The 25,219-nt window shown below is 45.2% G+C and overlaps 1 protein-coding gene and 1 long non-coding RNA gene across 7 annotated transcripts in view; both read right to left on the minus strand.

The window, feature by feature from the left end:
• Window positions 1-6,782: 6,782 nt before the first annotated feature.
• Window positions 6,783-9,034, minus strand: LOC143268262 (uncharacterized). The gene is made up of 2 exons (XR_013043973.1): window positions 8,287-9,034; window positions 6,783-7,543 (listed from the first exon to the last, which is right to left on the minus strand). It is a non-coding gene; the product is annotated as an uncharacterized LOC143268262 (long non-coding RNA).
• An 860-nt stretch (window positions 9,035-9,894) lies between these two features.
• Col6a3 (collagen type VI alpha 3 chain) overlaps window positions 9,895-25,219 on the minus strand; it is an 84,315-nt gene continuing 68,990 nt past the window's right edge. For all 6 annotated transcript variants that reach the window (XM_016007112.3, XM_042259810.2, XM_042259809.2 and 3 more), the window contains 7 exons: window positions 24,219-24,917; window positions 22,849-22,951; window positions 20,969-21,687; window positions 18,832-19,095; window positions 17,513-17,611; window positions 11,433-11,597; window positions 9,895-10,656 (listed from right to left, as the gene is read on the minus strand). In XM_016007112.3, the coding sequence (XP_015862598.1) occupies window positions 10,643-10,656; window positions 11,433-11,597; window positions 17,513-17,611; window positions 18,832-19,095; window positions 20,969-21,687; window positions 22,849-22,951; window positions 24,219-24,917 (2,063 nt within the window). In that variant the 3' untranslated portion in view covers window positions 9,895-10,642. The remainder of the gene's footprint in view (window positions 10,657-11,432; window positions 11,598-17,512; window positions 17,612-18,831; window positions 19,096-20,968; window positions 21,688-22,848; window positions 22,952-24,218; window positions 24,918-25,219) is intronic.

Here is a 25,219-nt window from a genome sequence, read left to right on the forward strand (position 1 = left end):
ATGCAGAGCTTATGTGTTCATTCATATATCCTCCAAATCCAGAATAGCACATAGGATGGGCTCTGTGCCTGTTGAATAGATTGTAGCATCTGCTGATTATCTTCACTGGGCCAAACAACTATATGGGTTTGGGAGTTCCATGCAAACTTCAAAGTCTGGGGTGGATGAGTCCTCTGCTCTGCTTCAAAACATGCACTAGAGGTAATGCAAGTTTGGTGTAGGTTCACAGAAGAGGTCAGCTGCTGGTCAAGGGAAGTCACTTCCGGTACCCAGGGAGTGTTCTCTGGCAGAGGAATTCTCCTGCCAGCAACCTGCAGCTCTGAGCACCCCTGGGTGTAGATAGAAGGTCTACAATGGTAGCCAGGGTTTCCTTCCCATGAGAACACCAGGTCCTAACTGCATAATAACCACAGATGAGCAAGGAAAAAGAAGCCTGCCATAGTTACTATCCTCACACTTCCTATGTGCCAGCACTTTACAGAGGTATCTGTTTTCTATGGTCCCATGAGAACCTGTATTTCTAGCACCCACCTTGCAGTTAGTGCTTCAGAAACATGTGGGTGGGTGGATGGATGGATGGATGGATGGATAGATGGAGTGGGTGATGTGCTGGCTAGCTTTCATTGTCAACCTGATATGATCTGGCATCATCTGGGAAGAGAGTCTCAATTGAAGGGTTATTTACATTGGGTTGGTATATGAGCATGTTTATGGAGGATTATCTTAAGTTAATTGATACAGGAAAACACCCCATTGTGGACAGCACCATTCCCTAGATGAGCAGTTCTCAAACTGTGGATTGCAACCCCATTGGGGGTTGCATAACAATATCCTGAATATCAAATATTTATATTATGGTTCATAACAGTAGCAAAACTACAATTATGAAGTAGCAATCAAATAATTTTAGGGTTCGGTGTCACCACAACATGAGGGTTAAAGGGTCACAGCCTTAGGAAGGTTGGAGACAAGGGTCCTGAAATATGTGAGAATGGAGGAATCAAGCCAAGCACAAAGAGTGAGTGAGTGAGTAAGGAGGCATCACACATTTCTCTCTACACATCTCCATTGTAGACGTGATATAACTAGCTGTTTGACGCTCCTGCCCTGACGTCCCCACAATGATGGACTATAACCTGAAAATATAAGCAGAAATAAACCCTCCTCTCTCTAGGTTGCTTTTTGTCAACATATTTTATTACAGCATTAGAAACAAGACTAGAACAGGTGTGTAGATATGAATATCCACACAGCAGGAGACAGTTGAATTCACAAATGGTATCAGTTCCTCATGAAGATAGCTTTTAGCTTAAAATAGCTGGTTGAAAAAGACAGCATGTTTGTATATTTAAAAACAGGAAAAAGAGGGAGTAAAAAGAACGTAATGACCTCAGGGGTTTGGAGGAGTGCTGCAAAATGGTGTACTCTGCAAAGATAGGGCTATTGCACTCAGGAACTCTCTGCATCTATAGTAACCTGCACACGATTGAACTCAATTGCATTGGTGGGGCTTCATGAGATCTTGCCCTTCACTAAAGGACTATGGGCAGTTAATGGTGCTGGAGGAGGAACATTCATGTTCATGCAAGTGACCGAAATTAAATCCAGTGAGTCACACATTAAAAAAAAAAGTGCATCAAAATAAAAGGAGGCTTGTTGAAAAGAATAAAGATTTCAGTGAGAAAGGAGGAGGAGGAGGAGGTGAGAGATGGCAATGGAGGGCAAAAATGACAAAATTTGGTGTGTATTAATATACATCAAAGAGCAAAAACATAAATAAAAATGAAAATTAAAAGTTATCAGTATATATAAATAAATGCCTTGTGTATAAAGTATTTCATCTCAATGGATATAAACAAGCTTATTTTTTAATGAGATGAGATAGATGCATCTCACATGTACAGTACAAGAAGCAAGAGAAACTCAGGAATTAATAATGACTCTCAGGAAGCAAAATGGCCACCATGAAGCAATATGGCTCCCAGAAAGCAAGATGGCCACCATGAAGCAATATGGCTCCCAGAAAGCAAGATGGGAAAATGGCAGCCACTTATTTTTTATGGGCTCATTTGTCTCTCAAGTGTAGTGCTCCAGCCAAGAAGCAGGAGTGAGCTGCTTGTACACACAGAGGATGTTATAAGCATCTGAGTGACAAACACTGAGAGGACTTGAGACAGCTGTTGGGGAAGAGGAACTTCAGAGATGACAAAGCCTGCTACAGGGCAACTAGATAGAGTCAAACCATCGAGTGGGCAATGGTGCTCTTCTTCCCTCAAAAAGCCCTCAGCAGATGATCATTTGTCACAGATGCATGACAGAGACAGGTTTAGAATAGTATGTGGGGCTGCCTTGGTGCACCGCCTTTCTTCAAAACCAGCAAGGAACAAGAAAGAGGCTCCGTGGTCAAGTAAACACATCTGAGAGAAATGGTGCCTCAGCCCTTCCTCTTTGTTCATGGGCCGTCAATCTAGTTATGGGATAAAACTAGTTGTTGGTTCATACCAATAACATGGATTTTTTTTAATGGGAGAAGGTGATCTGCCTGGCAAGGACATGGCCTGAGTCATTCCTTCAGTGACAGTAGCCAAACCTCTTCAAAGTGGGGAGACACACGCACACGCACACACATGCTCCTGGGAGCAGGGAAGACCAGGATGAAAATGGCTAGCCTACTCAGCCAACCACCTGAATCTCTATGATCTGTTCTTCTAACTGGAAAACTAGTGGCTGTGATTTTCTCAGCAACCTTAAGCATCCCAGGAACGGGTGCAGAAAAGCAGCACCCAGTCGCAGTGGACCAAATCCAAGTGATGGGGCAGGTGTAGAGAGTAGGCAACAGTAGACAGGAAGAGCAGAGAGGGCCTCTCTCTGCAACAGGAGGAAATGACTCCTCCAGTAATAGACACCACTCAGCTTATTTGTAGTTTACCTGGAACAGACCCTTCAGGGATGTCAGAAATATAGAAATATCTTTGGTCCAACTACTGCCCTGTGCCCTGTAAGCACAACATGTATCTACAGGTCATTTCCAGAATACTACACACAGGCCCCGTGGCCAGTAGTATACAAGCAAAAACAACCAGTGGGCTCACTCTCCAGAACAGACAGACAGACAGCCATCCTGGGAGTCAGTGTAAGACATCCCTGCTCCTTCACACCACAGTTAGGCTGCAAAGTTCACAAGCTACAGTGGTTTTCAGAATTCCCTCATAGAATCAAACCTGTGACTCCCAAAGTGGACATTGACTACCACCTTTTAATCCTGGTCTCACCTCCTCCTCACTTCCCACTCCCCAGCTTCTCGGTGGCCCCCTTCACCTCTCTAAGAACTAACACATCTAACTCCTCAGGGCTGCATCTGGAGGAACCCAAAAAAGAACACTGGGTCATGATAACCCATTTTAGGTCCAGGTCTCATAAATCAAAAAGGAAGGTGCAGAGCTCAGCTCGTTGCTAGGATCCAAAGTTCTCTGCTACCGAAGGTCCTTTTGGGGCTGTGCTTGGGTGTCTGGCAGTCTCATCTTTCAGAGCCATCAGTCATCAATGCTCCAAATCAGAGCACTGAACTGAAGCCACCATGGTCTCTGCTGGGACAGGAGAGGACCAGGAAAGAAGGTCCCAGTGATTTCATGAGGACAAAGCAGGACTTCTGCAGAGAGATGTATGCTTCCCTCATCTTCTGTGGAGAAAGGAGGGGCATTCAGCTGATCTTTCCTCAAAGCCCAGGTCCCAAAATATCTTAAGAGGACACTGAAAGCTGTATGGGCAGGCATGTGAGCCGTTTCTTCCCCACTCTGAGTCATAGGATGGACTCCACTCTCCACTAACCACATGGTGACTGAGCAGAAAAAGGGGATGCCAGTTTCCATGGTGACATCATGTGTGTTTTCTATAGATGGAGTGACCCTAGAAGGGGATGGACTTACGCCAACTTTCTTATGCTCCACCAGAGGGTGACCAGCCTGATAAAGGATCTTAGCATCAAGAGCCTGTGGGTGGTGGCATTGCCTGACACAGAGATGTGGGGGAGAAAAGGAAGTTTATCCCCCAAGCTAGGTGACCAAGAGTCCTCCAGAGAACCAATATATGCTTCACATAGGGGAAACCTGCCACAGACATGAGCCAAACAAAACCAATAGCAACTGGTGGGCACCAGCTCATACCTCCTCCCATCTAGTCCAGGAAGTAGTCCACCAGGGCACTTTATGGGCCTGGAGAACAAAGAGGGGGAGAATGCAGGGTCAGGTCATAGGTTTTCCACTCGAGTTTCACCCAGAGCCAGGAGCTGAGCTTGTCCTGGGGGAGTGGAGCCTGTATAAGGCTAAGACAGAAAGGCTTCATCTAGGATTTGAGATTCAAAGTTCAAAATAAATAGGAGATTCCCATCTTAAGACTCAGTTGTGATGGTTTCAGTAACCAGTCACAACAAATGAACAGTAAGACTCTCTGTGGTCTCGTTGGTGGAGCCGACATCTAGCAATGAGAAGGATCAGCACCTAGGGGTGGGAGCAGACATTGATGATGCTGAAACTGTGATTGATGGAAAAGATGATTTCCTGACCCCCAAGTCACTCAAGATGTGTTTTTGTTGAAAAGCGGGGTGACTGCAGAAGTCATTAGATGAGCTCAGGTCAGACCAGAGGATGGGGGCTCCTAGTCCAATATGACCGGTATTCTCATGAGAAGACAGCCATGTGAAGACAGAGATGCATGAGAAGAAGCCCTGGTTATGAAGGAGACTGGTGGGGAGCATCTGCTAGCTGAGGCACGCCGAGGGCTGTAGCAACCTTGAAAGGCAGAGAGAGACCAGGGAAGGGGATGTCTCCCTTCTGTTTTAGAAGCAGCTCAGTTCTGCTGATATCTTGGTTTAGACATTATCTTAGTTAGGGCTTCTGTTGCTTTAACAAAACACCATGACCAAATAAACTTGGGGAGGAAAGTATTTATTTGGCTTATACTTCACATTGCTGTTCATCATGGAAGGAAGTCAGGACAGGAACTCAAACAGGGCAGGAACCTGGAGGCAGGAGCTGATGCAGAGGCCATGGAGGGGTGTTGCTTACTGGCTTGCTTGCTAAGCCTGCTCTCCTTAGAACCCAGGACCACCAGCCCAAGAATGGTTCCATACTCAATGGGTTGAGCCCTCCCCATGAATCACTAAGAAAATGCTCTACAAGTTTGACTACAACCTGATATTGTGGAGGCATTTTCTTAATTGAGGTGCCTCCTCTCCAATGACTTTAGTTCATGTTAAGTTGACATAAAACCATCCAACATAGACTTCCAGACCACCTGATTGTGAGGGCTCTTGAAATGTCTCCAAAGCTTTGTAATTCCCCTGAAGTTACCCTGATGTTCATTTGTCATCTAGACTCAAGATATACATGAACTCAAGTCCTCAGCATCTTGGACCATGAAGCCCTCAGTTCTTCCCAAGAGCATCATTAATTTCCAGTAATACTCTCCTTGACCCAAGCCATCCCTCATGTCTGCACAGTGACATCAGCGCAGAGCTCAGTTCTTGCTCTTGTTTCTAAAATGTCTGCCCACTCTGAGAACTTAGAAATCTTCTTTGAGAATCTTGCAGGTGTTCTGAGAAGGGTCCCTAAGGCTACTGTCTCCCCTAACTTTCCTGGCTCTGCACACCCCATTATCCCTCTCCTCTCCATCTTCTCTACAGATCTACTTCAATTTTACCTTAACAGTTCTGCTCAGGCATAAGATCCTATCTGGGACCTACTATTGGCACCTCTCAGAGTAGAGGCATTCTATTCAAAAAGATAGTCTCTTGCCCAGTGGGAATTTTTTGTGTACCCTCTGAGAGTGTATCTTCTTTGTAGTGTTGTTGTCGATGATGATGGTGGTAGTGGTTTTGTGTGTGTGTGTGTGTGTGTGTGTGTGTGTGTGTGTGTGTGTGTGTGTGCGCATGCAGAATGGGGAGGGGAGACTGCTTCATTTTACTTTATGGGTATTTTGCCCTTATGTATGTCTACACAGTATGTATATGCCTGGTACCCCCAGAGGCCAGAAGGTGGTATTGGCATCCGCTGCCCCCCCAAACAAGAGTTACAGGCGGTTGTTAGTGTCCATGTGCACTCAACCACTGAGCCATCTCTCTAGCCCCAAGGGAGAGCTTTCTGAAGAAAGGGGGAAGATTGTTAAACAGGAAAGAGAAAAACATCAACAACAAAGTTTATTTTGTCTTAGAGATTCCAGGGAAACAAGAATCAAAGGGAACCAACTCATCTCAGCCATTGTTGGGTAGGCAAAAAATAATAATAATAATAATAATCACGGTAGAGAGGTCAGAAGCTGAGGTTCTGGGGTCAACCAAAAGGTAGAAGACAGCATGAGCATCAGGCCTCTCTTGAGTCAAAAAGAGTCCAGGGCAACCCAACAAGAGTACAGGCCGAATGGGGGTGGCATGCACCTTTACTCCCAGCACTCAGGAGGCAGAGGCAGGAAGATCTCTATGAGTTCGAGGCCAGCCTGGTCTGCAGAATGAGTTCCAAGACAGTCAGGGCTACATAGAGAAACCCTGTCTCCAAATTCCACAAAAAAAGAAAATATATATATGGTATGGTCTGCCTGGCTGTAATAAACACCGTGCACCTGGATCTTCCACAAAAGGGTACCCCAGCTCCACTGGCCTCCTCTTTCCATAGGGTTTTCTGTCCCTGCCAGTAAAACCATAGGCTGGGCCTGAGCCAAAAGTCCTTGGCCTTGGGGGAATCTTGACCATGAGCACCACAGAAACAAGAGAACCAAGACCACAAAACCCATGACACATTCAATATACTTTATTAAAAAGTTTCTTTGTATAAATTTCCTAAAATTTTAAACATTAAATCCCACCTCCAAACTCCAAGACAACAACAACAAAAGAAACAACCCACATTAGAGGAATGCCAACAATATTCTCTATTGCAACTTTCTTTGAATTCTTTAATCGGGGCATTTGTCCCAACAGTGCACACAGATGAATGGGAGTCTGATTTCTTCCAATTAGATCATTTTTCAGAGAATTTAGAAGAAAAAAAATTATTTAAAATCTAATCCAGGAACTCAGGGCCATGAAAACATTAGACTCTTGTTTCTCCATCTAAGCCATGCAGCTACAGGGGAATGAACCAAGCAGAAATGTACAGAGCAGCTGTGACGTTGGGGCTGTGTTCCAGACATCATCGCATTTGCCCGGCACAGGCCTAGAATGAAACTCCAGCGGGAATTTGAATTTAGAGGAATGTTCACATAAACACCAGCAGTGGCTAGCTATTACATAATGGTCCAAGTATTCGGTAGAACTGCCTGGAGATGGAGAGCAGGGTCCACAGACACGTTTAGCACCATATTGACAGGTCACGTGCAGAGGCTTTCCTCCCGAGGTTGAGTGTCAATCAAAGCATGAAAAGGCACCGTGCTGGGGCATTTACCCAGAGCTTCTATTTAAAAAAAAAACGAGCTGGAAATGGCCGCCTCCTTCTTCTCCCAGAGGTACGTGTTGCCTGAAGGCCATGCTTAGGTTCTGATCAGGCTGATAAATCTGGGTGTGGGAAGCATTGAGTGTAGAGAGAGGGAGAGAAGAGTGAGGCAAGAGATAGAGAGAAAAGAAAAGGAGAAGTCACTAGACATAAAAGACACTATTTACCACGGCACGAGCCCACAGCCTCTAGTCTCTACCCGCTCCTCACTGGTTCCTGTGACCTTAGTGGCTTCAGGTCTGGGCAGTCTGAAATGGGACCCCGCCCCGACAGCGCCCCAGCCCTACTTCCACTTGGTACACTGGCTCCCTCCCGACTCTGAGCCCAGGTCCTGTGCCATTACTTAAGGAATTCCCACTATGACGCAGAGATCAGATAGCCCCAGTGTCAACATGATTATTTATGGGAAGCAAAATTAGTTTAAAGTGAATACATGAATGTTTATCATTAGTTTTGTTATTGATCATTATTCTATTCTAACAATCATGTACAGTGGACATTTCTAAAGAGACAAGGATGTGGTAATGTTTCTGATATACTTGGCTCTGTGTTTCCTAACTGCCAGAGATACACTTATGCTTTCAGGACACAAATCAATCATTCCAAAAACTAATTTCATATGTGTGTGTGTAAAATTAAAAATTGTATCTCTTTTTAGTATTTCACAAGAACATCTTATCTGAGGATACAATTTAACTGTATTCAGGTTTTCCATAATCATTGTAATTCAATATTTTTCAGTGGTGCAGTTATTAACCCGGATCTCTACAAAGAGCAAAATAAACACAAGGGAATGACCACTTACCAGGACTGCACATCTTTTCACATTCTTCCTGTGACTTGAATCTGTTCTCATTGCCCCCACAACCTCCATACCAGAATCTCTTGCAGCCTCTCTCATTGAGGTCGTAGTACCACAGTAACTTAAACTGATCACAAGTCCCACCGTCTTTGGTCAGCTTACAAATGTCTATAATATCAAGAAGAGGAAGGAGCATCAATCTGACTGTGTCAACAGCTCAGGCTCCAGAGCCAGTATGGGAGCCTGTGGGCTGATCTCAGTGCTACAGTAAAGAGGGGTTTCGTGGTGGGAAGGGTTCAACCTAGCCACGCCTGTTTCCTCACTGTTGTACTGACTGACATAAGGGTCCCTCTCAGGTTTACAAAGAGTAAATAAAATCACACCAAGAATCTCAAATAAGAGCCATCATTGAACAACAAAAATAAAATGACTAACCCCTCCTCCCACCCCATGTCACTCTCCAAGCCATTTGCTTTCCAGTTCTTTCTATCTTTAGGGTCCAGAGAAGAAACTGAATTTTCAGACACAGGCTTTTCTACTCCTTGGTAAAATGGCATTAAATTCTGTTAGTACTTCAATGTACTTCAAAAGTAAGACTGTACATTTCACAAAGAAAGTAAACTGAAATTTTTGGCAGAATGTAAATGGGTGTATTTTTTAAACTTTTATTTTATTATGTGTGTGTATGTGTGTGTGTGTGTATGTGTGTGTGTGTGTGTGTGTGTGTGTGCAGAGTGGGGAGGGGAGACTGCTTCATTTTACTTTATGGATATTTTGCCCTTATGTATGTCTACGCAGTATGTGTATGCCTGGTACCCCCAGAGGCCAGAAGGTGGCATTGGCATCCACCCCCCCCCAAACAAGAGTTACAGGCGGTTGTTAGTGTTCATGTGCACTCAACCACTGAGCCATCTCTCTAGCCCCAGGGGAGAGCTTTCTGAAGAAAGGCGGGAAGATTGTTAAACAGGAGAAACAAAAACATCAACAACAAAGTGTATTTTGTCTTAGAGATTCCAGGAAAACAAGAATCAAAAGGAACCAACTCATCTCAGCCATTGTTGGGTAGGCAAAAATAATAATAATAATAATAATAATAATAATAATAATAATAATAATCACGGTAGAGAGGTCAGAAGCTGAGGTTCTGGGGTCAACCAAAAGGTAGAAGACAGCATGAGCATCAGTCCTCTCTTGAGTCAAAAAGAGTCCAGGGCAACCCAGCAAGAGTACAGGCCGAATGGGGGCGGCATGCACCTTTACTCCCAGCACTCAGGAGGCAGAGGCAGGAAGATCTCTGTGAGTTCGAGGCCAGCCTGGTCTGCAGAATGAGTTCCAAGACAGTCAGGGCTACATAGAGAAACCCTGTCTCCAAATTCCACAAAAAAAAGAAAAAATATATATGGTATGGTCTGCCTGGCTGTAATAAACACTGTGCACCTGGATCTTCCACAAAAGGGTAGACTATCCAACTCCACTGGCCTCCTGTTTCCATAGGGTTTTCTGTCCCTGCCAGTAAAACCACAGGCTGGGCCTGAGCCAAAAGTCCTTGGCCTTGGGGGAATCTTGACCATGAGCACCACAGAAACAAGAGAACCAAGACCACAAAACCCATGACACATTCAATATACTTTATTAAAAAGTTTCTTTGTATAAATTTCCTAAAATTTTAAACATTAAATCCCACCTCCAAACTCCAAGACAACAACAACAAAAGAAACAACCCACATTAGAGGAATGCCAACAATATTCTCTATCGCAACTTTCTTTGAATTCTTTAGTGGGGCATTTGTCCCAACAGTGCACACAGATGAATGGGAGTCTGATTTCTTCCAATTAGATCATTTTTCAAAGAATTTAGAAGAAAAAAAATTATTTAAAATCTAATCCAGGAACTCAGGGCCATGAAAACATTAGACTCTTGTTTCTCCATCTAAGCCATGCAGCTACAGGGGGATGAACCAAGCAGAAATGTACAGAGCAGCTGTGACGTTGGGGCTATGTTCCAGATATCATCGCATTTGCCCGGCACAGGCCTAGAATGAAACTCCAGCGGGAATTTGAATTTAGAGGAATGTTCACATAAACACCAGCAGTGGCTAGCTATTACATAATGGTCCAAGTATTCGGTAGAACTGCCTGGAGACGGAGAGCAGGGTCCACAGACACGTTTAGCACCATATTGACAGGTCACGTGCAGAGGCTTTCCTCCCGAGGTTGAGTGTCAATCAAAGCATGAAAAGGCACCGTGCTGGGGCATTTACCCAGAGCTTCTATTAAAAAAAAAAAAACGAGCTGGAAATGGCCGCCTTCTTCTTCTCCCAGAGGTACGTGTTGCCCGAAGGCCATGCTTAGGTTCTGATCAGGCTGATAAATCTGGGTGTGGGAAGCATTGAGTGTAGAGAGAGGGAGAGAAGAGTGAGGCAAGAGATAAAGAGAAAAGAAAAGGAGAAGTCACTAGACATAAAAGACACTATTTACCACAGCACGAGCCCAGAGCCTCCAGTCTCTACCCGCTCCTCACTGGTTCCTGTGACCTTCATGGCTTCAGGTCTGGGCAGTCTGAAATGGGACCCCGCCCCGACAGCGCCCCAGCCCTACTTCCACTTGGTACACTGGCTCCCTCCCGACTCTGAGCCCAGGTCCTGTGCCATTACTTAAGGAATTCCCACTATGACGCAGAGATCAGATAGCCCCAGTGTCAACATGATTATTTATGGGAAGCAAAATTAGTTTAAAGTGAATACATGAATGTTTATCATTAGTTTTGTTATTGATCATTATTCTATTCTAACAATCATGTACAGTGGACATTTCTAAAGAGACAAGGATGTGGTAATGTTTCTGATATACTTGGCTCTGTGTTTCCTAACTGCCAGAGATACACTTATGCTTTCAGGAAACAAATCAGTCATTCCAAAAACTAATTTCATGTGTGTGTGTGTGTGTGTGTGTGTGTGTGTGTGTGTGTGTGTGTAAAATTAAAAATTGTATCTCTTTTTAGTGCTTCACTGGAACATATTATCTGAGGATACAATTTAACTGTATTCAGGTTTTCCATAATCATTGCAATTCAAATATTTTTCAGTGGTGCGGTTATTAACCCGGATCTCTACTAAGAGCAAAATAAACACAAGGGAATGACCACTTACCAGGACTGCACATCTTTTCACATTCTTCCTGTGACTTGAATCTGTTCTCATTGCCCCCACAACCTCCATACCAGAATCTCTTGCAGCCTCTCTCATTGAGGTCGTAGTACCACAGTAACTTAAACTGATCACAAGTCCCACCGTCTTTGGTCAGCTTACAAATGTCTATAATATCAAGAAGAGGAAGGAGCATCAATCTGACTGTGTCAACAGCTCAGGCTCCAGAGCCAGTATGGGAGCCTGTGGGATGATCTCAGTGCTACAGCAAAGAGGGGTTTCATGGTGGGAAGGGTTCAGCCTAGCCATGCCTGTTTCCTCACTGTTGTACTGACTGACATAAGGGTCCCTCTCAGATTTACAAAGAGTAAATAAAATCACACCAAGAATCTCAAATATGAGCCATCATTGAACAACAAAAATAAAATGACTAACCCCTCCTCCCACCCCATGTCACTCTCCAAGCCATTTGCTTTCCAGTTCTTTCTATCTTTAGGGTCCAGAGAAGAAACTGAATTTTCAGACCACAGGCTTTTCTGCTCCTTGGTAAAATGGCATTAAATTCTGTTAGAATGTACTTCAAAAGTAAGGCTGTACATTTCACAAAGAAAGTAAACTGAAATTTTTGGCAGAATGTAAATGGGTGTATTTTTAAATTTTTATTTGTGTGTGTGTGTGTGTGTGTGTGCGCTACATCAGACCCCCTGGAACTGGAGTCATAGACAGTTGTGAATAGGCTGACATGGATGCTGGAACTGAACTCTGGACTTCTGGAAGAGCAGCAACCACTTTAAACCCCTGGACCTCCTCTCCAGGCCCTCAATAGACGTTCTTTAGGATAGGTGTGCACATGCACACACATGTGTAGCCAAGTGTCTTCCTTGCCCCTCACATAAAACTAACTCGAAGATGAAACTCCTCACCACAGCAGAAATACTCCAAGGCAAGACTGTGTGAGAACAGGATTTTTTCCTCCAGTTAAGGAAGTTCATGGTTTGCAGCCCAGCTGCAAAGGAAAGCCAGATCCCCTAGATGCCTACAGAGGTAAGTTTACAGTTCAAGAGTAGTGAGGCTTCCGTGTACAGAACTTTCTGGCAAACTCTGGAGTTTGCTGGGAATGATGTGTGCATGTAAAGTGCTTTAATCTCAAAGTCTGGAAGGCTAAGCCTTCTTTCAACAAAAGCCCTGGAGCAGAGACTGCATATTGGTGCAAGCCACTACCAGCCTGACACGCAGCTCTCCCCGCCAAGTGCCTCCTCCATCTAAGACTGCGCAAACCAGAATGTGATTGCTGTAGTTAGGGCTTCCTTGAGCAAGCAAGGAGGCTCAGTCAAGTATTCCAAATACAACTGGAAACGCGTTCCTTGGCAGTTCCATGGTCTTAAGAACACGAATTTGATCACCTTGGGTACCAGCAGTGTTGATGTGTTGATATAAGAGTCTGCCAAATTTACAAGGCTGAAGTCAGAACCCCATGTCTACAATTGGGGCCTAATGTTTCACTTCAGTTTTCAATGTGATTGTGACTGAGTTTTGGGTCCTTCCTTCCATTGTAAGTCAAACACTGCAAGCAGTTAAGCCACCGTCTCCCAAGAGATCAACAGCCTTGAGCACAGCCAAGGAAAGCAAGCATTTGTACCATTTATCTCAACTTGCAGGGTTTAGCCCTTTAAGTTGTTATTGACATGAATTTCCCCATTGCATCATCTTGTGCCAATCAGTGGTAGACAGAAGATAGATGAATGGATGGATGATAGATAGATAGATAGACAGATAGATGATAGATGGATGGAGATATGATAGATGGATTAATAGATGGTTAATGGTAGAGATATATAGATAGATAGTGATAGATGAATAGATAGGTGATTGATGATAGAGATAGATGGATGGATGGATAGATGGATGGATGAATGGATGGATGGATGGATGGATGGATGGATGGATGGATGGATGGATGGATGGGTGGGTGGGTGGGTGCGCGGGCAGGCGGGCAGGCGGGCAGACGGACAGGTAGGTAGGTAGGCAGGTAGGTAGATAATCTATCCATGTGGCATATGGCTAACCAAATGGTATACTGCCATATTAAATTTATTTTCTATCCTACCAACACAAAACACTACCAAAAATGAAAACACAGCATGTATCAACTGTGAGTCATATTTTGGTGTCAGAAGTGATACTATGTGAAAAAAATTATGTATCTTAGAATTAATACAACAATAAAATGTTGGCGAGCATGGGACAACCATTCATTTGTGTAACCGACCCAGTCATACCAACAACGGACACCAAACGTACAATGAGTTCTGTTGGCTAGCTTTGCCATTGGTACTTCTCTTCCACAAATATGGTTCAACTGTTGATTTGTGGTTCATTTGGTAATAGTGAAAAGGAATCAGTGCTCTTAGTTAGACTTGCTTTGTTTAGAAACTTTCACTTTAACTGTAAGATGCATAGAAAGTCTTCACCCAAAGGCTTCACCAGGCAAAAAGGAGATGAGAAAAAAAATAGTTACTTACAAAGTTCTAAAACCAAAATTAACAGCCAGTGCATGGCCTTTGCAGTAATAAGCCTGTGGCTGTCAACAACTGCACACTCAGCCTCTCCATGCTTTCCCAAGTGAGCTAAAACGGAAGGATTTGTTCAGTGGTTGCCAAGTGCCTGTAACAGGGCCCCTACCGTACTGCTTTAAAGTGGCTGCACTGGGATATTTAAGAGCTGAAGAAAGCAAAAGGTGGAGTAGGGCCTAACGGGAAGTTTGTTTTGCTTGGTTTTAAAAAATACAATTTTTAAGCATTTCAAATGTAATTTCAAAGTCTAGAGTCTTGAAAAGCAAGTAATGGATGGCACCATAGGTCTATCAGCAGAATGGACCTCCATCTTCAGGCAAGGTCTTACAGAGGCACAGTCCTCTACCAAAGGGACAGGCTTTATTTAGATGGAGGGCATGGAGCCGGGCGGTGGTAGCACATGCCTTTAATCCCAGCATTCTGGAGGCAGAGGCAGGCAGATCTCTGTGAGTTCGAGGCCAGCCTGGACTACCAAGTGAGTTCCAGGAAAAAGCACAAAGCTACACAGAGAAACCCTGTCTCGGAAAAAAAAAAAAAAAAAAAAAAAAAGTTGGAGGGCATGGAGTCAGACTCCCCTCTCCTTGTGAGGCTCTGTCAAGCAGACATGGATGCTCATCTTCATCCTCAGGCTGGGTGCTTCATACCCACCAGTGTGACAGAGACAGATTTTAGAATCACCTGCAACAAATGCTCTGTAGCCTTGACAGGGCCATGGGCTCCATTAAAAAACAAAGCCACATCTGAGTGGAAAATGCTCCCCTCAATCTGAGAGCAGCAACTCCACACTGAAACACAGAACAGTCTGACCAGATTCGTGTTTAAGGATTATCTTGTTTACACTAACTAAACACTGTTTATCCAGTCTCATCCTTCTGAGATTCACATAAAGGAAACAAATCCATCCCTGAATCTTGCTATCCAGGAGTTCCTCCAAGCCATCTTCTCCCAATGAAACAAGAATTTGCTAGAAATTTTTGTCTTTTCCACATCCAAAGAGGCAAAAGCAAGTAAGAGGGAGTCGAATAAAACAAGTTTCCTGTGCCTTTGAAGTGCATTCTGGGTAACACACAGTTTCCTGTGCCTTTGAAGTGCATTCTGGGTAACACACAGTTTCCTGTGCCTTTGAAGTGCATTCTGGGTCTTCTTTGGCAGGGCTTTTTTTCCCCCCTAAACTTTATTTATTATTTTTGTTGTGTGTGTGTATGATAGGAGAGAGGGATGTGCCACGGCAGGAGGACGGAAGCCAAAGGAAAATGTGGACTAAGTTCTCTCCTTCCACATTTATATGGGTTCTAGCGGGTCAAAGGTCAAAGGTTGTCAGGGCTGACACTGCAATTGCTGGACCCACTGAGCCATCCCCCTGGCCCCGTGACCAGTATCTTGAAGGAAAATCTGGGAACCTCCAGCCACAGAGATGTGGCTTCTTTATGAGGTCAGTCCTCTTGTTGGGGCGCCCTTACCGGGGCAGCTTAAGAATATACCGGAATAGACTCTGAGTCGGGTGGCAGACAAAAGTCTGTCTGCAGTCGTTGGTGAGGGCAGCAGTGTCAAGGGTATGGAAACTCACGTTCATTCTCTCCGCTTCCTCCTCCCCATCCCCCAACCAACTCTCACGGCACCGACCCACTTCAGTTTTCCAGTTTGAGTTGACGACATCATAGCATTAAACTTCTTCAAGGCGTTTTATGCAATCTCTCAGCCATTTAATTGGCACAACCTGTATGGATTCCTGCCTCGTTTCCATAAATTTCTATTGAGAAAATCCCCTAGTTTTCAGCCAGTCTTTTCCCTGGGAAGGCTAGAGGCACTGAACACCATACCGTCGTTTGCCCATTAAAAGATGGAGGTGCCTCTTCAGTCTAGCACAGCCACAAAGGCAGCTACAAACGCTTCTTATGGACAATGATTCACAGCGGGGGGAGGAAAGCACATGGTGAGAGGCACTCTGTTCCTCCTGACTGGCTAGAAAGTACCAAACCGTCTCCAGGCTAAGTAGAAGCTTGCACTTGGAGGACTATGGAACAGCACCGTACCTAAGTCCTCTGGGGATATTGAGTTCTGTTAGCGCTGGCATCTTCAGCTGACCCATCTTAAGTCAAATACGCTGACCGCTGCAGCAGTCGCTTCCTCAAAGCTCATGGCCAAGCCTCCCTTCTGCTTTATGGGAGTGGTGGTTGGCATGAGAACGGCTCCCACTGGCTGATGTGTGGGAACGATTGGTTCCTGTGCTGGCTAGTTTAATGACAATTGGACCCAGGCGAGAGCCGTCTGAGAGGAGAAAACCCCAATTAAGAAAAATGTCTCCATACGATCAGGTTGTGGACAAGCCTGTAGGGCATTTTCTTAATTAGTGATTGATGGGGTGTGGTGGGTGGTGCCATCCCTGGGCTGGTGGTCCTGGGTTCTATAAGAAAGCAGCTGAGCAAGCCATGAGGAACAAGCCAGTAAGCAGCTCCTCTTCATGGCCTCTGCATCTGCTCCTGCCTCCGGGTTCCTGTCCTGTTTCAATTCCTGTCCTGACTTCCTTTGATGATGAACAGTATCTGGAAGTGTAAGCCAAATAAACCCTTTCCTCCCTGAGCTGCTTTTTGGTCATGGTGTTTCATCACAGCGACAGTAACCCTACCTAAGACAGTCCCCAGTTGGTAGAACTGTTTGAGAAAGATTAGGAGGTGTGGTCTTGTTAAAGGAAGTGTGCCATGGCTAGGCTTTGAGGCTTTAAAAGCCTCCCACCATCCCCAGTGAGTTCTCAGCCTCCTGCTTGTGGGTCAAGAGATGGGCTGTCCACTACTGCAGCTGCCTGCAGCCTTCTACCTCTGTTCCACCATCATGAGAAGACCCTTATTCCTCTGCAACTGTAAGCCCCAAATAAGCTCTTCCTACCATTAGTTGCCTTGGTCGTGGTGTCTTATCGCAGCGACAAAAAAATAACTAATTCAGGGGTTGCAGGTTCTCAGACTCACATTCCAAGGACATAAGTCATGCCTGTCATACGCCTGTCGCTAACAGACACACTCTGTGCTCAGGTACCCAAGAGAGTGGTATACAAGACCAAGCCAGAATGTGGCGTTTCAGGAGCACATCCGAATTCTCCTGTTCTGTGGGGTCTAATCCGGTTGTCTTGTGTTTCCTAAGCAGTTTCTTATAGATAATTCAATGAGTGGATGAAACCCTATTCTTTGCAGCACCACAGACCACAGGTCAACCCTAGTCTTAACACTAGACAGAGAGGAAGTGACTAATGGAGACATGCATGCTGCCCGCGGGCTCAGAAGCAACTCCATCCAGCTTCCCCTAGCAGTATGGTAACAAGCATAGTTCTGATGCATTTGAAACAGACAATATGCAGAATGAGATGAAACTCAGCAGCTGAGAGCCCCTTCGGAACTTACTGCATGGAAGTCGAGTGAATCACTCTCAGGCAGTTGATCTCAATTTCAAAGGATTTGCAATTCCTGAGAGAACACTTTCTGAGATCCGTTAGTGAGCCCTACTATTGCCATGACTCACCTGTTTTAGTGAGAAACAATGGTTCCGTGTTCACCATTAGATTGATGGTTGAACTAGATGCTGGTCGTGCTGGCTGAAGAGGTGGAGCCTGAGTTTTCTCTATAAGAAAAAAAAATGCAAGCAACTAGTAGTTGATTCAGAGACAAAAAAGGCTGGGGAATGATAAGCCACAGATGCACACTTCCCTTCCTGGATTAATCTAAGCCACAGATGCACACTTCCCTTCCTGGATTAATCTAAACCACAGATGCACACTTCCCTTCCTGGATTAACCTCTTAGGTGCTGGGGTGCTGTTGAAACACAGGAGAAGTCTGCGCTCACTACAGGTGCTGCAATACACATGCTAAATGCACCTGTTAGCAAGCGGGTAAGAGGGAGTCCCTGACCCAGGAGAATGGTGTCCTGGAGTTGGATGGGTCTTCAGACTCCCTAACCTGAGGCTACTGGTGGGAATGCCTTTCTTCAAGAATGATTCCCCCATCTGAGCCATGCTGAACTAAGGAGAGACACTGTGCCCACACCCTTGAGCAGAGGGGTCAAGAATAAAGAGGTGAGGACCCAGAAAGACTGGAAGAGAAGAGAAATATGTTCGTGAGTGGTTCAGAAGGACTGGAAATGAAGAACATGGTGGTGTGTGCGTGGCTGGGGTCACACGGGAAGTGAAGTGGGGAGATCATTTGGACCCAAGGGTTTCAGGACAGCCTAAGCAACATAGAGACCTAGCTAAAATAATATAATAATAATAATAATAGTAATAATACAGGAAATTTTTGAAAAGGAATGTGAGAGAAGGCCTGAGCAAAGTGTGCGAGCCAGCGGAGTACAGGCCGGTAGGGCCAGGGAGGGAGAGGCTGGTGGCCTACCCACCACAGCTCCAGACACCTCGTGACTCTGCACATCGAGAGCTCTCAGCCTCTTCCCTGGCTCCCTAAGGATTCACTTCCATTCATTGAACTTGGAAACGGGGACGGATAGTGACAACAGAGACCCCACCATCTCCACTGCCAGGATGCAAGCCCTGTTTCCCCAGGTGCCGCCCTGGATGGGATGGGCCAAGGCAGAGCAAATCTGGTCTCCCCCATAAAGTATGCCAGGAGCCAAGGATGAGGGCATACTGCACAGGGAACTCCATCTTCCATGCTTGTTGCTGTGTTTTAAATTTGCAGGGTGCAACCTAAGTACCCAAGGATGGAGAGCTTTTCCTTTTTAATTGGGTCGGTGACTCAGAATAGACTCGGTACATCATTGTTTTACATACTCTTTGGTATGCTATGTAGAAATCAAGAACCACACGCTCTCAAATCAGCCAGGCACTTACTTGTACTGAAACTCCCTTGGTAGATGCCTCTGACCTGAGACTGCAGGTAGCAGACCACAACCACGTGGTAGGTCTGTCCAGGCAGCAGGCCACCGATGACACGGTCAGTGACAGTGAGGTTTTGTCTTAGAACCAGCGACTGGTCATGGGCTGAGGTTACAGTGAGGTCATAAAAATAGGAAGCAGAGGGCTCAGGCCGCTCCCAGTAGAGTCTGGCACTGTTCTCCGTGACTTCAGAGACCTGGACTTCTCGGGACACTTTTGCTGAAAGAGCAGAGCAGAGTGCAGAGTCACAAAGTAAAACTCCTCATGACTGGAACACACACACACACACACACACACACACACACACACACACACACACACACACACACACGGGAGCTTTAGAAGAGTCTGGAAGATGTCAGCAGACAGCTGTCCCAAAGCTTGCCAAGAAAGGGAACTAATGTCCCGTTCATCGGTCATATCCTCCATCAGCCTACATGGCCTGTTACCGCATAGTAACAGAGCCCTCCCTCATTCATCAACAAGGTACATAAATAACGACTTTCATCTTCCTGTCAAAAATCACTTAAGATGATACTTTGAAATGTAAGTTCCAGCATGCTAGCAGGAAGTTAGGTGTGCACTACAAAACCAACCCTGGGATTTCAGACATGGAAAGTCATGACGTTTTAGGCTATGACATGAACTCGTTGTCAAGAAGTCTCTGCTCTCCCTCTGCTCTTAAAAAGACAGTTTCTATTTTTTCGAGAGCATGTATGTCCTAGATTTGTCTTCTTTTATAGCATATGGCTTTCTGTAGAATCTTCCTACATCCACTTTGAAAGGCAGGTAACAATAACTCTCATTAACTCACCCATCCCTCACTAATGAAGTCGGAAATGTGCTTTTCTTGGATCAGAACAAGCACGCTGGTCAGCCTCTGAGGAACAACTGAGTGTCTGAGGTGTAATTTCTCACTTTACTGAACTAACCCCCAATACTGCCACAGAACTCAGTATGGGACCCCTTTCTGTGGCCACATCATTTGGGAAGGAACAAAGCGATTAATTATATCAGCTCCAGCTTAGATTTTTCCAAGTCACATTATAAGGGGAGCAAGTCTGGTTCCAGAAAGAAAGAGAGAAAGAAAGAAGGGAGAAAGGGAGGGGGAGAGAGAGGGAGGGAGGGAGGGAGGGAGGGAGGGAGGGAGGAAGGAAGGAAGGAAGGAAGGAAGGAAGGAAGGAAGGAAGGAAGGAAGGAAGGAAGGAAGGAAGGAAAGATGGCCACCCTGCTGCCCAAGCAGAGCGACAGCAGCAGGTTTTTCCTTCTCCTCCACTCTGAGTCAGGAGAGTCCGACTCATGGCCCACATTCCACATGCGACCAAGGATACCTATGGATGTGGTCCAACACAAAAATCATAAACTTACTTAAAACATTACAGAACGTTTCTTGTGTAACTCGATGACATAGTTCTCGAGCTTGAACTTTGTAGATAACAGCATCACATGGCAATGTCAAAGCAAGCGATGGACAGATCCCTGGCCAATTACCCATGGGTGGTGAGGCCATGGGACCCAGAGAAGACTCTACTACTGCTATGTCCCTAAACCAGTGTGATTCCTAACTGCATTCTAAATACTCATTTTTATATCCACAGGTAAGTACAGCTTTTATAGGTCATCAAAGATGCTTCTTTTTGCAATAGAGACTATTGCAGAAAAAGTTACAATTGCTCAAAATGCAGAAACAGCTTCTAGTGGGGTACCCAGCCCTAACTAATGCATCTTCAACACAGCCTCTACACCTAAAGCTCAGGGAACACTGTGGAAGACAGGGAAGACGTACTGGAAGAACCAGAGAAACAGGACATCTACATCCCAGGGAGGCAGGGATGGCAATACAGGAAGGAGTTGTCTTCATCGGGACCCCAAGCAGCCTTGGGAGGTTGTAACAGGAAAAACTGCTTTACTATACAGAGAAAAGCAAAAGGATGTGTGGACAACCCTATGTAATGGCTAGCATCTTCAAAAGTATCATCTAGCTATGCCAACCTCAGATCAGCAGTCTACCCCGGAAACAGGCTTCCAGGGCCATGTCGTTGGAGGGGTAAATTCATACACAAAAGATGGTTCTCTGAGCAGGTTTTCTTACCCAGGGGCTTAGTAGTGGCTGGCTTGGTGGCAGCTGCTTTGGTCTGTGGCCTGGCGGTCTCTGGCTTCGTAGCAACTGTCCTTGAAGCAGTAGCAAGGGGTCTCGCTGCCGCGGGCTTCGCCGCTGCTGGCTTCGCCGCTACCGCAGGTCTGACTGTGGCTGTGTTCGTGGCCACAGGTTTGGCGGCCACATGCTTGTTGGCAGAGACCGGCTTCACAGCGGCTGGTTTAGCAAGGACTGGCTGAGCTGGGGCTGGCTGAGCTGGGGCTGGCTGAGTATGCATTGGTTGAGCAGGGGCTGGCTTAGCCGGAGCTACTGGTTTAGGAGGAGGTGCCTTGGCAGAGTCTGCTTGCTGAGGAGGGGTTACCTTAGCAGGGGCTGCTTGCTGAGGAGGGGTTACCTTTGCAGGGGCTGCTGGCTGAGGAGGGGTTACCTTAGCAGGGGCTGCTGGCTGAGGAGGGGTTACCTTAGCAGGGGCTGCTGGCTGAGGAGGGGGTAGTTTAGCAGGAGCTACTGGTTTAGCAGCTGCTGTCTTAGCAGGGGCTGCTGGTTTAGCAGGCGCTGATTTAACAGGGACTAGCTGAGCAGGGGCTGGCCTAGCTGGGGCTGGCTTAGCAGGTGGCAGATTTACAATTGCTGTTGGTCTGGTTGTTGTCGCTGGCTTCATTGTGGTCACAACTTTGGGCGTATGACTTGAATTAACACTATGTGGACTGTTTCTGTTAAAAACAAATCAAGCATTAGCTGTACCCAAGCTTTCACATGTTATATGAAATAGTCATAACCCTATGATCTACAGCAAATGTGTAGTTTTAGCAACATGAAGGTACTGGTTTCTATAGATCTTATATAACATTGCATATACTACATTTCTTACTTTTAGAATCTACCACTAAGAAAATGTTGAACAATAGATAAAATAGAATCATTCAAAATGATCACATCTATTATAAATAAATCTGATATTAAAAATCAATTGATAATAAAAGGTGGAAAATAAAAAGTAGAATAAATGTTTAACAATGTTCTAATTTAAACAATTAATTGAGTTATGTATATCAAAATCAGTACTATTCAATGGCACTATAAAGTCTCTACTCATCAGGTAAGGTAGCTCACACTTGTAATCCTAAAACACTGGAAAGATGAGACAGGAGGATTGCTATGAGTTTGAGATCAGCCTGGACTACAAATGCCCAGGCCAGTATGGCCTACACAAGATGACCATGTCTTAAAAAAGTCAAAAAGGGGGAGTGGGGGAGGAAGAAGAGGGAAAGAACTGTGGGGCAATATAGCAGATCCTCAACTCTGTTCACACTCACCACACTCACCACACTCACTCAAATCCAGGCTAGCCCTTGGGCATATTTTGACCCATAAGATATGGTTTAAAGTACCATGTGCTAGGACTGGCTTCCATCTCAAGAGGCCTTATACTTAATCCTTTTCTCGTGAAAACCCTCGTTGTCAGTTTGTGAACAAGCCCAGGCTGGGACAATGGAAGAAGAGAGGTCATGCAGAGCAGAGATGAACCTTCTCATCTAAGACCAGGCTAGACCAGCCTGTCCATTGCTGAGAAACATATCATCAACATAAAGGAGACCCATAGAAAAAGAAAGAAAGAAAAACCATCCTGCTGAACCCAGTGAGAAATTTCTAACCCACAGGATTGCAAATTATTTTTGTTTTAAATCTCTAAGTCCTGGATACTTCGTTATGCAGCAGAAGTTAATCAATACAAAAGAATGTTTAAGACCTCACATTACTTAAAGTCATATTTTCTATATTTCAGTGTCTCCATCCACAAAGCTTTGGATTGGTTGGAGAACCTCTACAGCTATTCTCTCACTGTATTTGGTACAACAATTATAATTACTTACACATGCTTATGACCAAATTTCACACCATTCTTCACTGGTTGGTCCCCTTGGAACCAATCACACTGTTTCCTGATATCTGGAGGCAGGTAAAATGCATTTTCACCTAGAGGAGGAAAAAAAAGTTTCATGTGAATCATGGAAATTAAAATGAGTGTGTCAATGGGTTGGTTACACAAATACTTGGATGACTCAGTTAACGATAGTATGTCTTCAGTGTGAGAAAGTGGACCAGGACAGGATGCAGCTTTAAGTAGAAAGTATAACAGGTTCCAGACATGACCATCAAATGATGAGCCAGTTCTGCTAGTGTCCTGTGGATGCTTTGTTGGGTACACTCTTATTTACCCCTGGGCAGAGCTGAGGCTTGACTTTGCTTCGCACTTTCCCCCCAAATGTTCTGTGGAACAGCCTTCAGAATGTGAGTAGGATGTTGTTCATGGACCTCGACTTTCTCTTCAATGATGAATATTCAGCATGGACACGTTTTTTTTATATTTTATAGGCCACCCTCATTTGTTTGATATGTGGCCTGTGCTGTTCACTGTGAACCATGCCAGACCCTGGCAAATACAACAAACTGGTTGTCCCTATGGAGGATGCAGTCTCCAGAGATCACAGGTCTAGAAACAAATGATCCATAAGACACATAACTGATGCCCTAAGCCCCAGTGTCCAAAGGTGGGAACTATTGGAAATTAGTTTTGAAGATAAATGCAGAGCAGCCTCTGAGATAATGAAGGAGGGAATGAAAGGGATGTTATATCCCACCCAGAGGCTAGCATGGGTTGGGCAGCAAATCCCAAACCAATGCAACCCCTTCTAGAAGCTTCCCTCAACCCTCCCAACAGGGTAGACTTCCTTATGACACACCAGCATACTAGGTCATGTGTAGTCAATGTGTGTTTGGTCCATTGAAACCCTAATTGGGAACTCTTTGGAACACCATCAATGCCTCATGGATAGAAAGTACCAGTCAAATGGGCAGAGTAAGTGAGCAAAGGAGACAAGGGATGGTGCCTATGAGTGCCTTGTTGACTCTAGCTCCCAACTCAAGGCACAGGGTAGTCACATACACACGTGTGTGTGTGTGTGTGTGTGTGTGTGTGTGTGTGTGTGTGTTGAATGAATATATATATACATATATATTTATATTATGTATATTATATATTTATATTATATTAATACATATATATTTGTTGAATGAATGGACAAGGTCACATCAGCACATAGATGTGTATATGTTTTTTCTGTGACTCTTCCAGCCTTGTGACCAGTGTATGAGTCAGGATGAGGAGAAGTAAAAGATCATCCACCAATATGACATCTCTACAAGTTGTAAGAAAAATTTAACAATCAAATAGTATACTTACTGCTGACAAAGGATGGCAGCAGCCTTCCAAAGCGCATCAGGGGCTCCTCATTGAGCTCCGTTGATTTGTCCACAAGTTTGAAGAAGACATCATTGGGCTCACTGGCAAAGCTGTACACCTCCTTGACGTTCACCTTCCTGCCAATGCCCAGAACCACGAAGAAGTAACCCTTGCACTTAGCCTGCAGGATGGCTCTCTGGGCCTCCTCCAGCTGCTGCCTCTGCATATCACCAGTCAGCATCAGCACCACAATTTTGAGGTCCCGTGGGTTTGGTGCACTTTCAAAGACATTCTCTATGGTGTACTCAATGGCATTGCCCAGGGCCATGGTTCCCTGCAGCTGGGTCATCCTCCTGCTAAGGAAGTCCAGCAGCTTTTCCTTGGCACCATAGTCTGTCAGTGAGAATTCCACCTTCACGGGGGGCACACTGGCATTGTCCACAGACTCGTAGGTCGCCTGCTGCACGACAGCCACTCTGGCAAAGTGCTGGGAGGCTTTGGGGTCTGGACTCAGGTCCAGCTGCCTGACCACATAGCTTATGTACTTCTTCATCTCATTGAACTGGAACAGAGTAGTGGCCTCCGAGCTATCCAAGATGAAAGCCAGGTCTATGTCCACATCGCTACCTGCTGCCCTCCGGTCCCTGAAGGAAGGCCGCCAGCTGCCAAATCCACAGGATGGGTCAATATTGCAAATGTCTAGGGAAAAAAAGCATGGTGGCCTTTTATCTTGTGGTCCCCACAGCATCCCCAACTTCTGGGAGTCAGGTGACTGCTGTCGTCACATAAGATAGAAACTTCGCTAGGAGGGGTGGCGCACATCTATAATCTAGGCACTTGGGAGGCTGAGGCAGGAGAATCACCAGGTTGGGGCAGCCTGGGCTACATACTAAGACTATGCCTCACTGCCCTAATTGTGGCCAGATCTCAGTTCTGTCCCTTATTTCACTAGATGAAACTTGTCAGTACCCTAAAGTCTTCATAATGCTCCGTGAGACTAA

Source organism: Peromyscus maniculatus, chromosome 13 (assembly GCF_049852395.1).
Source record: "Peromyscus maniculatus bairdii isolate BWxNUB_F1_BW_parent chromosome 13, HU_Pman_BW_mat_3.1, whole genome shotgun sequence".
NCBI lineage: Eukaryota > Metazoa > Chordata > Mammalia > Rodentia > Cricetidae > Peromyscus > Peromyscus maniculatus.